This window comes from Astyanax mexicanus, chromosome 2 (genome assembly GCF_023375975.1).
Source record: "Astyanax mexicanus isolate ESR-SI-001 chromosome 2, AstMex3_surface, whole genome shotgun sequence".
Classification (NCBI taxonomy): Eukaryota; Metazoa; Chordata; class Actinopteri; order Characiformes; family Acestrorhamphidae; genus Astyanax; species Astyanax mexicanus.
This window is the reverse complement of record NC_064409.1, coordinates 69509393-69523484: the sequence shown is the minus strand read 5'-3', so window position 1 is coordinate 69523484 and position 14092 is coordinate 69509393. Positions and strand designations below refer to the sequence as shown.

The following is a 14092-nucleotide window of genomic DNA, read 5'->3' as shown; positions in this document are numbered from 1 at the left end:
TATAAAGGTTGGTGATATCAACCTTTTGGATTAAAAAAAATACTAATTAGACTAATAAGTAAGTTGTTTAAACAATGTATTTTTGATGACTTTAACTCATGCTATTCACGGGAGAATATATGAAACGACAAGCTTTTTGTTTTTATTCATCATGTCCTATTACTCCCAAAGCTAAAATTGTAACAGCAGTGTACCCAGTTAATGACCTAATATATATATTCAAATTTCAGATGAGCCCCTGCACTATTTTCTCTGGAGAGAGATAATCAATAGAACATTTATTTGTTAAATGTTATTATAGTAAGCTTTTTTGGTCTGACATCTGTAATTGGTTGTAAATTAAAAATACAGATATACCTAATTTTATTTATAATGACAAGTTATCATATGTGCAACTTAAATAGAGACATTTCAAATTAAGTTAATCTTTTTATCATTATGGGTAAATGATGATATACACTCATGTAAGTAGAAAGACTTAACTTCCTTGTTCACCCTGTTTATACATGATTTGTTAAACACTTGTTTTACTGTTTACTACATAATTCAATGTGTTACATGTTTTCATTTATTTTATATTAATCTACAATGTACAAAATAAATTACATAAATAAAGAAAAACATTGAATGAGTAGGTGTGTCCAAACTTATCACTGGTACTGTATATTTCATGTACACTACACTATGTGTGACTACAGTAAAGGGAAGAATAAATAAATAAATGAAATAAATAAAGACACTACCCATCATTCTACACTCTGTATTTGAGAAGCTCATAAAAGAACAAATGGTAGATTAAAGGCTGCAAGTAAATTGTACTGTACATACCACACACACCTGAACTTGGATAATAAACAAATAATAAACATACCATGATTTCATGTATAAAAATAACTTTAATCAATAAAGCATTTTTATTACAAGTAAATAAAAAAACTTTTTGAACAGCAAAATAATACAATCTCAGGTCATTAACAAGGCAAGCTTCTGTCTATGCCCAACAGAGAAACAGGTCTAAATAACATTAATAATACAAACAGCTCTTTATTTTAACTTCAAACATGCATAGCTTGATTCAAGGCTTCTTCCAGAGGACTTTGTTTTTTTAACTCAGCAGAGCAGATTAGAGGAATATGTCCTCTTACAGTATATTTACTCAACTTATTGCATATTGTAGTACAACACAAACATAATCAACATAAAAGACTTCAAAGAGGAAGAAGAAGATGTAGCTTTGACATTTTAAAATACATTCATGTACCGATCCTTCTCAAAAAGTAACTTTTTTATAATTAAGTGTCTCCATCACTCTGTCACAGATGACGTGGAAAAGCTGAGGCAGGCCTTTTCTATATATAACAGGATTCATTAGAATTTCTAACAGCTGAATTCTCCTGAAAGCCTCTATAGACTTTCCTTATCCTCAATTAAGAGGATCACGCCATTTAAGCCCCTCTATTTAGAAACCCAACGTGAGGACAGTGGCAGCTCAGAGCCGACAAAAAACGTCAAACATTTCAGAACATTGTGACGTTAGAAACAGTTCCAGCCGTGATTCAGCTAAAGCAAGACCCAGGACTGCAGCAGGCCTTAATCACTGACATAAACTCGGATTGCACAGAACCTTTTAACAGACAGTAGAGGCACAACATAGAACAGAACAGAACATAAACCAACAGAACATACATGATTGTCTAGTGTTGTGCTTGACTTCAATGGAATGAGACTCAATGGGGTCAGTGTAGCTTTTGCTGCATCTGTTCAATTTTTTGACCATTTGAGGCTAAATTTGAAAACAGCATATAAACCTTATTTATTTTTCCATTTAGTATAGTAAAAAAGTAATTGTTTTTTTTATCAATTATCCAAAATTTTAAGATTTTTCTTTTTGCCAATGACAATTTGAATTAAAATAAAAAAAACAAATTATCATGATAATCCTAATCCTAAGAATAGTTTCTCAGAGGGACGTCTGTGAAAATGATTTCAAACTTCTACTCAGGGATAAAACTCTTGCATCTGGACTTAAGTAGAAAAAACAGGAGGACCAGTGAGTTTTTTGGCTTTCTCGAACACATGATATCGTGTTCAGTAGCTCCTCCATTTTTACACGGATCTCCGTGGTAACGCATGCCCAAAGTGTAATTACAGTGCGAGACAGTGGAAAATTAACTATTTTATTTAATGTGAGGAGACGAAACTTAGAGATGTCCGTCCAGACAGGAATAAAATTACCGGAGGACCACAGAGTTCAGTAAAAAAACAGTAGATAAGTCAGCCTGTAATTTTCTCTGAGGAGGACTGAGAAAAACACATACATGGTCAATCCGGATGGAAATAATAAAATCACAGAGCACTCCCCATAAAAGAGAAAACCATCCCAGGACTCCTTGAGAAACTATTCCTGTCTACATAGAGCCTTTTTTTTTTTTTTTTTTGCAAAAATCTAATGGTATAATTCAAGCTACGTTACAATTTATTATTACAATATGCAAAAATAGAAACTCGATTAAAGAGTAGTTGTTTCTGAAATTCAGATTGAGAGGATCATAAATATAAAAACTTAAAAAATATATATATGATGAAAACTAAAGTAATTAATCTCAAATGGTCAGAAAATTGAAGTGATACACAACACTGACCGACTGGCCTGTGTATTATTTATAACGAAAACAAAATGATGCCTTGGCATTTAAAATCTTCTTTAATCTATTCAAAAAATCTAGTATTTTCCTATTTGAGAAGGCTGTAAGAATATCACAAGATCATATAAAGTTATTTCTATATGTTTTTGTTTTTTTAATATTTTATTCATATGAAAACTGCATATTGTTGCTATCTGAACAAAAACTTTTAAAAAGTTGCAAAATAGCAACTTTAGCAACACCTGTGGTTTGCTTACCATTGTTTAACACCAAAATCCTTCAAGCATTATATCTTTATGTTGTGGAAGTATATTATAAAAAAAATATATATATATTTAAAATAGTTAATATTATAATATTCTTACAACTATCTCAACATGAGAATAGTAGACTGTGATTAGATTTGTGCATTCTTGAGGAATATAAAGCAAATTAAGCACCTTGTGTTTATTGCAAGTCTCCCATATACTCTATTATCTCTCACTCTTAAATAAGGCCACTAATAAATACTGTCCAAACCAAACATTGGATACAATACTCCATATCTCAAAGTGTGCAAAGTGTACCTCCACCTGTATCAAGTAGAGAAAATACCCCCCGCCCCACCCAAACTCTCATGTAACCCCCCTCCCCAAACTATACACACTAATACAAATAACTGAACTCTCATAATCAAACTCATCATTATCTTTCACACGCCCACAAACTTCACAAAAAAAAGTGCCAATAATGTGATCTTTCCTCTCAACAGGCCTCCCACCCCCAGGGACCACCTCTATGAACAACATGACCATGTGCTAATCCAGAACTCTGGTATACGGTCGTCATTTGACCTACTTTAAGAGGGATGGTTGTTTTTTAAACCGGGTTAAGAAGTAGCCCTAAAAAGCATAGTTAAACCTGCTGTCATTAAACTGAACAGTTCATTTCAAAGCCCTTCATCTTAAGCTTATAGCTCCACTAAGCTATAAGAAATTCACAGCATTTTTAACCTTTTAATCTCTATAAATTTGCTGCATCTGTTGCATTCAGTCGATTACCATAGTCAATCAGCTTTTATTTCTATATGCATTGCTAAGAATGCAGTAGGCACCAGCTAAAGTTATAAAAAATGATAATTTCCTCTAAGATGGACAGTGCTAGGTTGATTCTGATTCTGAAGATTCTCTCCAGCCTGTTTCTTAACAGAAACACTATCACGGGTCTGATATTCAACATAAACAGTTTTGTCCAGCAGCTTGATGAGAAAGAACATGTCTATTGTGAATTAGGTAAATTCTCAGCAGGTTTCAGAAGTTCAAGATCAGTCCTGCTCTGTAGGTCATTGATAGTGTGTTTCGTGCTGATTTGTGCAGATCTGGTCCAGTCAGCAGCTCCTCAGCTCCTCTCTGAATGACTGAGCGTTCTGTTGGCAGCTTCCATCATGGCAAAGAAACGAGAGTTCTCATTGGCCAGCAGGTTTGATGGACTATCAAACTCCAAAAGCTGTCAGAAAAGGTAAAGACATGGAGAAAACCAGAGAGCACAGTTGAAGGTTAGTTACAGTGCAGAAAAGGCCAGTTGCAATAATTCACAACACACAGCTGCAAAGGATATGTGTTTCTTGTCCATTGTTTTGATGTCTTTAATATTAACCTATAATGTAGAAAATACATTGTAACCTTTTGATGTGCAACATGGGTCAAAAGTTATTTAATCTTGGCAATAAATTAATGTAATCATTCAGTGTTTAAGGTATTCCTAAATAAGCACATCCTTATTTTATTTTTTCCTTTCTTACTTTTTGAATAAAAGCCCTTTTTCTATCACTAGCCCTCTAATGCACACATGGGTCAAAAAATGACCCACATTAATTTTCCATGTTAAGTCATGTCTGGCTGAGGGTTTCTTTAGCACACATCTTAATTTGTTTTTCTCTTTATTACTTTATAAAGAAGCTTTTGTATTTCTACATCAGATTTACACACACAGGTCAGACATGACCCACGTTTACCAGTTCACAGCTCAGCACAGCTCCCGTTTCCCAAGCTCAGTACTGTTTTACACTAACATTACCTTAGAAAATATCTGATGCCAGTATTGACATATAACTGTACAGGTCCTTCTCAAAAAATAGCATATTGTGATAAAGTTCATTATTTTCCATAATGAAATGAAAAAAAAAAATAACTTTCATATATTTTAGATTTATTTCACACCAACCGAAATATTTTAGGTTATTTTATTGTTTTAATACAGATTTTGGCATACAGCTCATGAAAACCCCAAATTCCTATCTCACAAAATTAGCATATCATGAAAAGGTTCTCTAAACAAGGTATTAACCTAATCATCTGAATCAACGAATTAACTCTAAACACCTGCAAAAGATTCCTGAGGCTTTTAAAAACTCCCAGCCTGGTTCATTACTCAAAAACGCAATCATGGGTAAGACTGCCGACCTGACTGCTGTCCAGAAGACCATCATTGACACCCTCAAGCAAGAGGGTAAGACGCAGAAAGAAATTTCTGAACGAATAGGCTGTTCCCAGAGAGCTGTATCAAGGCACCTCAGGGTGAAGTCTGTGGGAAGGAAAAAGTGTGGCAGAAAACGCTGCACAACAGGAAGAGGTGACCAGACCCTGAGGAAGATTGTGGAAACACTTTCCTTTTATTGGTCGGATGAAATATGCTAATTTTTTGAGACAGGGATTTTTGTTTTTTCTTTACTTTTTTGCCAAAATCATCAATATTAAAACAATAAAAGGCTTAAACTACTTCAGTTGTGTGTAATGAATCTAAAATATATGAAAGTCTAATGTTTATCAGTACATTACAGAAAATAATGAACTTTATCACAAAATGCAAATTTTTTATAAGGATCTGTACATAATATTTGATTAGGTTTAGGTTACCATATGTGTGAGTACAATACCAGCTGTTGACATTCTAGTTTACTTATTTAAATCTACTGTGGTTTACTGTAACTGTCCTAAAGTTCTAAAGTTATGTTAAAACAATTGAAAGCAATACTGAGTTAGCTGTGTGATGGGAGCTGTGCTGAGCCGTGAAATAGTAAATGTGGGTCATGTGTTTAAACTTGATGTAGAATACCTGAAGCTGAGCTTCTTTATAAAGTAATAAAGAAGAATACAAATGAAGATTTGTGCTAAAAAAAAACACACTCCATTCATGAAATAACTTAGAAACCTAATGTAGGTCATTTTTGACCCATGTGTGCATTAAGAAAGGAAAACATTAAATAAAGATGTATATTGATTAAAACATGTTAAATGAATAAATTATGAATGAAATAATGAATGTGTTGCTGAGGTATATCATAGAAACTCTCAGCCATACATGAAATTACATAGAAAATGAATAGGGGTCATTTTTGACCCATGTTGCGCATTAGAGCTTGTGTGCATATGTTTGAATATGTGCGAATCAAAGGGTTAAAAGAAGAAATGAAGAAAAACATTGAATGAGAGGGTGTGTCCAAACTTTTGACTGGTACTGTGAGACATTATAAATCCTGATGTAAAGGGACCAGTTTCTGTTAGACTCACAAAGCAAATATCATATATTAATTATTAAAGATTAAATATTTAATGTTAGAGGCAGAGTAAGATGAAACCAACCTGGCCTTGGTCCAGAACTAAGACTCGGTCACAGCTGAGCACAGTGTTGAGGCGGTGGGCAATGACCAGCGTGGTGCATCCTTTAAAAGAGGAGCGGATGGTCTCCTGTAGAAGCCGGTCGGTCTCTGTGTCGATGGCAGCTGTTGCCTCATCTAACAGCAAAATCTGTGAGAGACATGATCAGGTTACAAACGCAGCACATGTTTATGACAACCCATTTACACTGTGTGAATTATAGGGCTGAGCTGACCTAAAGAAGCATAGTGCCCTACAGTTCAGATCAGATTAGATCATACAGTGTTAGTTTACAGATCATGTTTCTGCTCTGATCATTTCCATTGCTGCGGCTGCTGCTTTTAGATTTCTTGTGCAGCTGAACTGCCAATGATGCTTGACTTTCAGCCATGTGGGGGCAATGTTTCACTGTTTTATAGATGCTTAGTTTCAGTTCATAACCCACACATTATAAGGAGACAGACTTCTAGCCTGTAACTTTGATCAAAATCTGTACATAACACTAAGATTGTTTAAATATTATCACTGAAATTCAATCAAGAATTTATTGTGAATTTAGTCACATGGGGTCCATGTGTAGAATTTACTCTTAAAATCTAGTATGAAATTAATTATAAGGGATCCAATTCAGGGAGCCATTTTGTATTCAGTCATACAAATGTGATTCATTGTAGAGAATTTGTGAGGAATCAATCATATGTGATCCAATAGAGGGAGTCGTTTTGGATTAATTCTTATGAGATTCATCGTCATAAGAAATCCCATTATAGAATAATTTTACATTTATTTTTGATTTAACTAAAGTGGATTTGATGTAAGGGTTTGTTTTAAAATGAGTTATAAGGTATTTAATATACTATAAGGATTAATTTAGGATTATGTCATATGTACGGTGGCCGAGAAAGCCCAACGCAGTGCAAATTGAAAAGCGCTGCAAAAGCACAAAACACATCCATCAAAATTACAACACAGGCGCAGCAAATAGAAAAACGCGCTGCAAAAAGAACCACAACACAACAGAAGTGAGTCACAACACAACGGAATTTTCCCGGGGGACCTTAAAAGATACTGTACCAGCTAAGCTGCGTCTTCAGTAACGTCTCGGACTTCACTATGTGTACAAAGGACAATAAGTGGCAAACAAGGCGTTTTGTGAAGCAGAACTTTTAATAATATGCACACAACCGTGGTAATCACAGACAATAAACATAACTTACTTTTCAGAAGCTTGTTTGCCACTTATTGTCCTTTGTATACAGCTGGTACAGCATCTTTTAAGGTCCCCCGGGAAAATTCCGTTGTGTTGTGACTCACTTCCGTTGTTTTGTGGTTCTATTTGCAGCGCGTTTTTCTATTTGCAGCGCGTTTTTCTTTTTGCAGCGCGTTTTTCTTTTTGCAGCGCGTTTTTCTATTTGCTGTGCCTTTGATGGATGTGTTTTGTGCTTTTGCAGCGCTTTTAAATTTGCACTGCGCTGGGCTTTCTCGGCCACCGTACATATGAGATCAAATATACGGACTAATCTTGTGATGTAGTAACAGCTAAATGCAGAGAATAATTCAAAGGATTTGTTTGGAATCAGTCGTATTGTATACTCTATTGGGAGCTGGAGTAAAATCAATTATATGAAATACAGTATAGGAGGTCATTCTTGATTGTTATGGGAATCACTGTAGGACTATTGTGTGGAATCAATGTAATGGTATCCAGTATGGGGAGTCATTTTGAATTCAGTCCTATGTGACTCACCGTGGTCAATTAGTGAATTTTTGGATTCAGTCATATGTGATTGATTGTAGTGAATTAGTGAGGAATCAATCGTATGTGATCCACTAATTTTTGAATTCAGTCCTTTGTGATTCATTGTGGTGAATTAGTGAGGAATCAATCGTATGTGATCCATTCATTTTTGAATTCAGTCCTATGTGATTCATTGTGGTGAATTAGTGAGGAATCAATCATATGTGATCCATTAATTTTTTGATTCAGTCCTAGTGATTCACTGTGGTGAATTTGTGAGGAATCAACCTTATAGGACTGAATCCAAAAAAATATGGATCACATATGATTTACTGTGGTGAATTAGTGAGGAATCAATCATATGTGATCCATTCAATTCCCTATAATAAATCAAATATGGCTGAATCAAAAAAATAATGGATCATGTGATTCACTGTGGTAAATTAGTGAGGAATCAATCATATGTGATCCATTCAATTCCCTATAATAAATCAAATATGGCTAAACCAAACAATTATGGATCACGTGATTCACTGTGGTAAATTAGTGAGGAATCAATCATATGTGATCCAGTCTTTTTTAGATTCAGTCTTATGTGATTCATTGTGGTGAATTAGTGAGGAATCAATCCTATGGAACACAAGAGTTATTTTGGATTCAGCCATATGAAATTCACTGTTGAGATTTGGTCTGGAATCAATCATAGGTGATTCAATGTCAAGAGTCATTTGGATTCAATCATAAATGATTTACTACAGGAATATGGCATGGAATCAGTCATTGGGATGCAATGTAGGGGGTCATTTGGGATTCAATCATATGGGATTGACTATAGGGAGCTGGTGTGGAATCAGTTGGTTGGAATACCGTATAGAGAGTCATTCCGGATTCAGCAGTATGGGATTGATTGACTGTTGGGATTTGGCCTGGATCAGTCATAGGGGACTCAATATAGTGAGTCATTTTGGATTCAGTCAGATGGGATTCACTGCAAGGATTTAGTCACTTAAAACATTTGTTGACTGACTAGTAATATAAGTTTGTGTAATCAAATATAGAGAATAATTTTGTTTTTATGTATTCTAAGTTAACCCATATTCATACAGAACTCAACATGGGATTGGTTTTGGATTCAGACACAGGGAATCCAATATACCAATTCATTTTGGATTCAATAAAATGGTATATACTGTAGGGATCTTGTTTGGATTCAGTTAAGAAACAAGCAACACAAAAACACACATTTAAGCAAGAGCAGATCTTGTTACTGTGACTATGAATATGGAGGATTCTAATCTGAGATAAGTCTTCTGAATACTTCTCAGAGTATTGCAGCCCTGTTGTATATCAGTATGCACGCCCTGTTATTATGCAGTCCACTGCACATGTTCTGAATGCCACATATTCCATTAGGAATGTCATTTGATTGCCGAGTTCATGTGGGGAGAAGGCGTGTTGGAAAACGTGCATAAATAGGGACTCATTTTGGACATAAATGAACATAAATGCTGTGGCATGACTAGCTGGGGGAGTCTGAGTGTGCATAATAAACAGGTGTGATGGAGCATGATGGTGACGGTACCTTGCTGTGTCTGAGCAGCGCTCTGGCCACACAGAGCAGCTGTCTCTCTCCCACCGAGAAATTCTCTCCGTTCTCCGTCACCTCAGAGTCCAGAGAGTGAGGTAGCTGACTTATCTGCACGCAAGGAAAATGGCAAGACTGGTTAAAATCAGGATAAAAGTATATACCTTTATCAGTTATATCATAGTGTGTAGTATGCACAGTATGTGCTGATCAAGAATCACACCTACCATAGACACATGGCAGGAATTAGTAGAACTAAAAAATAAGAGTCCACTTAAAAATGATGAGTTTTTTTTTTATTTTACCAAATTGAAAACCTCTGTAATATAATCAAGATATATAATTAGCCATCAAACCAAACTGAACAGCTTAATGTTTTGCACCAGGAGTGGCATAAAGTTATCCAAAAGCAGTGTGTAAAACTGGTGGAAGAGAACATGCCAAGATGCATTAAAAAACAACCAGGGTTATTCCACCAAATATTGATTTCTGAATTCTTAAAACTTTATGAATATGAACTTGTTTTCTTTGCATTATTTGAAGTCTGAAAGCTTTACATCTTTTTTGTTATTTCAGCCATTTCTCAATTTATGTAAATAAATGCTCTAAATTACAATATTTTTATTTGGAATTTGTGAGAAAGGTTGTCTGTAGTTTATAGAATAAAACAACAATGTTCATTTCAATCAAACATATACCTATAAATAGCAAAATCAGAGCTGTAATTATTGTGGATATTGTCAATGCTTAAAGTGCATTGACCAACTGCACATTTTGTTACAAGCATCTGCCACTACTAATGTATGTCTTCTGCATGCCAATAAAGCATATTGTATATACATAGAAGTATTGTATATCATGAAAATGTCTTTATATACTATGATGGCAATATTATGGCCATACTTTGTTGACATTTAAATAATATATTTATTGATCAATATATTGAACTGTGGACTGTTTTGGTACCCTGCATCGTCAGTACTTACTTGGTAGCACCCCCTTTAACTTGCAGTTTTCATTGTTCTCTTCCTCTTGTCATACCTCCCATTTTTAAAATTAAAAGCCCTCTGCAAAGTTTTGTAATTGTGATCTCTTAAAAATTCCTTAAAATTCAGGCTCTAACGGTAACCAAAAATGTTACTGTACAGTAAATTGACTTTTGTTAGGGGGAAGTCCTGTTGTATTTACAAAGGGTCTTCCTACTTTCAGTTAAGAACAGAAGTTGTTTACCTTCTCCACCTTTAGACAAATATTGTGAAAAACGAAAATGAAAAAAAAAAAAATTGGCACCATGTTTGCTGAGCCCACAGCCCACCCTTTGTACACAGTAGGGTTTATCTACAGTACATATACAGTACAGTATATTTTAAGTTGAGTTTTATTAGCACTACTTTTTTTTTTTTTGCTTTAGTTGATAACTATTCTTCTTATTAAAGAGAAAGGAGACTTTAAGTAAGGCTTTCTTATAAAGACTTGGTGTAGTTTCAGTGCTTAATAGTCTAGTCTCAGTGGTCCCACATATGAAGAAGTCTACAGGTAGAGAAATAGTTGCTGCTAACTAGGGCTGTGCCAAATGCTATCGTAAGCAATAATATTGCCAACACTTTTTAGCATTGTGAACGATATTATACCCTAAAATATCGTGTCATATTACCCACCCCTAATTATCTCATCAGGGTACTACTTTTATACTGTTTTTAGCAAAAGAAAAGTTCAGACTGTTCTCATTTTCTATTATATATCTACTAGAGACAGATTATATCTGTCCAATGTCATTCATTTTACTTTCATTCTGGATATGTGGAGATATTTGGAGTGCATTATTATTAGTATCATGACATTTTGGATCATTGACTACTACTGTTACAAATCTGATAAATGTCTTCTATTGTTTAATATCTCAGTTACAGGTGTTCCATATCATATCAAATGTAATAATAAAATTAAATTTTCATTTTGTATAAAATAATAATAATGTAACAAAAAAAATCTACTGCTAAAAATTAAATGTAAATAAATAAATAGCAAAATAGATACAAAACAGACTGGTTTCAAGAATATTGTGATGTCACGATATGGAGTTTTTTGGCGACATTATTGCGTACTATATATGATATGGCACAACCCTGGCCTTGTTGCGTGTTGTCTACGTGAGAGCATGGCCAAACAGTAAGTATATCTCTAACCTAATGAGGCTTTGTGATGACGACACAAGTGCACATCATGAGGTGTGAAATTTGTGTGTAAGAAAAGTGTATATTTTTTAAAAGATGGAAAAGTACATCATTTCTTTAATGTAATAAATGTACTACTAATGTAATAATGTAAACTAAATGTACTATTTTGGAACAACTCTTTTGAAACATCTTATGGGAACGACTTATGGTCATTAAGCTATATTTAAATACAACATATAAGCATTAAATTGTGCGTTTGAGTGCTTTTTTTGTACAACTTCTGCAAACTTAAGAAGATTTAAGTATGTGTTTTTTAAATTCCTTTTAAATACACTTTACTATTTTGCGTATTGAGGCACATATTGTGTACACCTTAATGCTAATGGGGAAAAAATACACTAAAGTGCACTTGGCAATAAAAAGAAATTTAATGGGAATATTTAATGTGTATTTTCATAAAGTATATTAAATAGAAAAAAAAGCTTTTTTGGTATTCTTTACCTAACTTGAACATACTTTTAATGCTCTTAAGTATACTTCCTTTTCACAAGGGTAACTGTGGGCTGTGCAGAACAAAAAAAAAATGTATTTATTTATATATTTAATATAAAAACATAATATATTGCATTTCCTGGCTGTACACAAAGGGTCCTAAACTTTGAAAAAGCACAGAAATGCAGCACCTCGGCTGCAGCCTGAGCTTTGGAAGTCAGTTAATGGCTTTTCTGGAAATCACAGTGTAATCTGTCCAACAGAGCAGTGCATTCTCCTCACTCACCATGTCTTTGATGTGTGTTTTCTCCAGAGCCTCCCAGACCTGCGCGTCTGTGTACTGACCCCATGGGTCCAGGTTGGACCTGGCCGAGAAAAGAGGAACACATGAAGGCTGTACACCAGTCCCTAATTCCGGCAAGGTGTGTGTGTGTGTGTGTGTGTGTGTGTGCGTGTGTGTCTTTGCTGCAGCTGTGATGTGGACTGTACCTGACAGTGCCAATGAAGAGAACAGGCTCTTGGGGGATGACTGACAGCTTGCTTCTCAAGGCTTCCAGCCCTACATGAGCGATGTTGACACCGTCGATGATGATGGATCCCCTGCTGAGCTCCACCAGTCTGAACAGCGCTACGCCCAGAGAAGACTTTCCTGAAGAAACCGGTGGGCAACAGTCATTACATATTACACATCAGCGCTGATAAATCCAGACGCTACCAGGACCTCATTAGATCAGAAGACCCTCACTAAACGAGAAGATACAAACCTAAACTTGTAAATAACAAACAGAAGACACAAGGGGTACTAGAGGTGGGCCGTACCTGAGCCGGTTCGCCCAACGATGCCCACCGTCTCGTCTGGGAGGATGCTGAAGCTCAAGTTCTTCAGGACCAGAGGGAGTTCAGGTCTGTAGCGCATCTCTACATCCTGGAAGCTGATGTTGCCCTGCTGTGGCCAGTCAGGAGCAGGGGCGGGGGGGGCGCTGATCTGCCGAGGGGCTTCTGTCTCCAGATTCTATACGAACAGAGGTTGTAACCTTACTTTATAAGCCGGTTTGTACATCTCTGACCTCAAATAAGCTTGATTATGACTGAAAAACTATTTTCCTTTCAATAAACCTGCCAACGAACGGAACTGTAGTTCATTATTTGTACTGAGTAAACATCCACTTTTTTACTAACCTGTAAAATTTGAGGAGAAATTTAACACAATTCAGTTCATCAGGCATTCTGGGATGCTTTGCATAAGGTGAACCTTTGTTGTGAAAATTGTTCTAGCCTGCACTATGGGTAAAAGACATTATGTCATGCCTGGCTCTGAAAGACCTGCTATCTCTCCCACAATAAGCTCTGCCTGCGATCTGCAGCCTCTGGAGTACATTGTCCAGGATGCACCACACACTGACATTACACCCAATCCTGATCACGTGACACAGAACATGACACTTCCAGGAAGTAAATCACCAGCCACATGGTTTAGCCCTATATGAGGGGCTCATTTGCTCTCAGTTGGTCCAGAGTATTGAGGGTTTATCTTCGTACAATGTGTTTTCACATTGCCGTTGTGTTACTCTCTCATTTTTGACCTTGCTTTTGTATTTATTGACTTTGATTTTTGCCTGCCCTCTGATATTGCCTTGCCGTATTTGACCTCTGGACAGTTTTTCTACCCTGGTATTGACCTTGCTTTGTCTGACCACCCCTTGTATTCTTTGATTTGCATCTCCGGATGTTTGAGACATGCTTAGTTATGACACATTACCTATTTGTGTAAAGCATATTTTGGTTAATTTACTTCTTGCAACTTGTATTTTAAAACAATA

The 14092-nt window shown here is 35.6% G+C and overlaps 1 protein-coding gene across 2 annotated transcripts in view; it reads right to left on the bottom strand.

Annotated features, from left to right (window-relative positions):
• Positions 1-876: 876 nt before the first annotated feature.
• wu:fb13g09 (ATP-binding cassette sub-family C member 5) overlaps positions 877-14092 on the bottom strand; it is a 97555-nt gene continuing 84339 nt past the window's right edge. For both annotated transcript variants that reach the window (XM_022672040.2, XM_049474862.1), the window contains exons 24-29: positions 13092-13284; positions 12762-12921; positions 12559-12637; positions 9601-9714; positions 6266-6430; positions 877-4130 (exon numbers count right to left, since the gene is read on the bottom strand). In XM_022672040.2, the coding sequence (XP_022527761.2) occupies positions 4023-4130; positions 6266-6430; positions 9601-9714; positions 12559-12637; positions 12762-12921; positions 13092-13284 (819 nt within the window). In that variant the 3' untranslated portion in view covers positions 877-4022. The remainder of the gene's footprint in view (positions 4131-6265; positions 6431-9600; positions 9715-12558; positions 12638-12761; positions 12922-13091; positions 13285-14092) is intronic.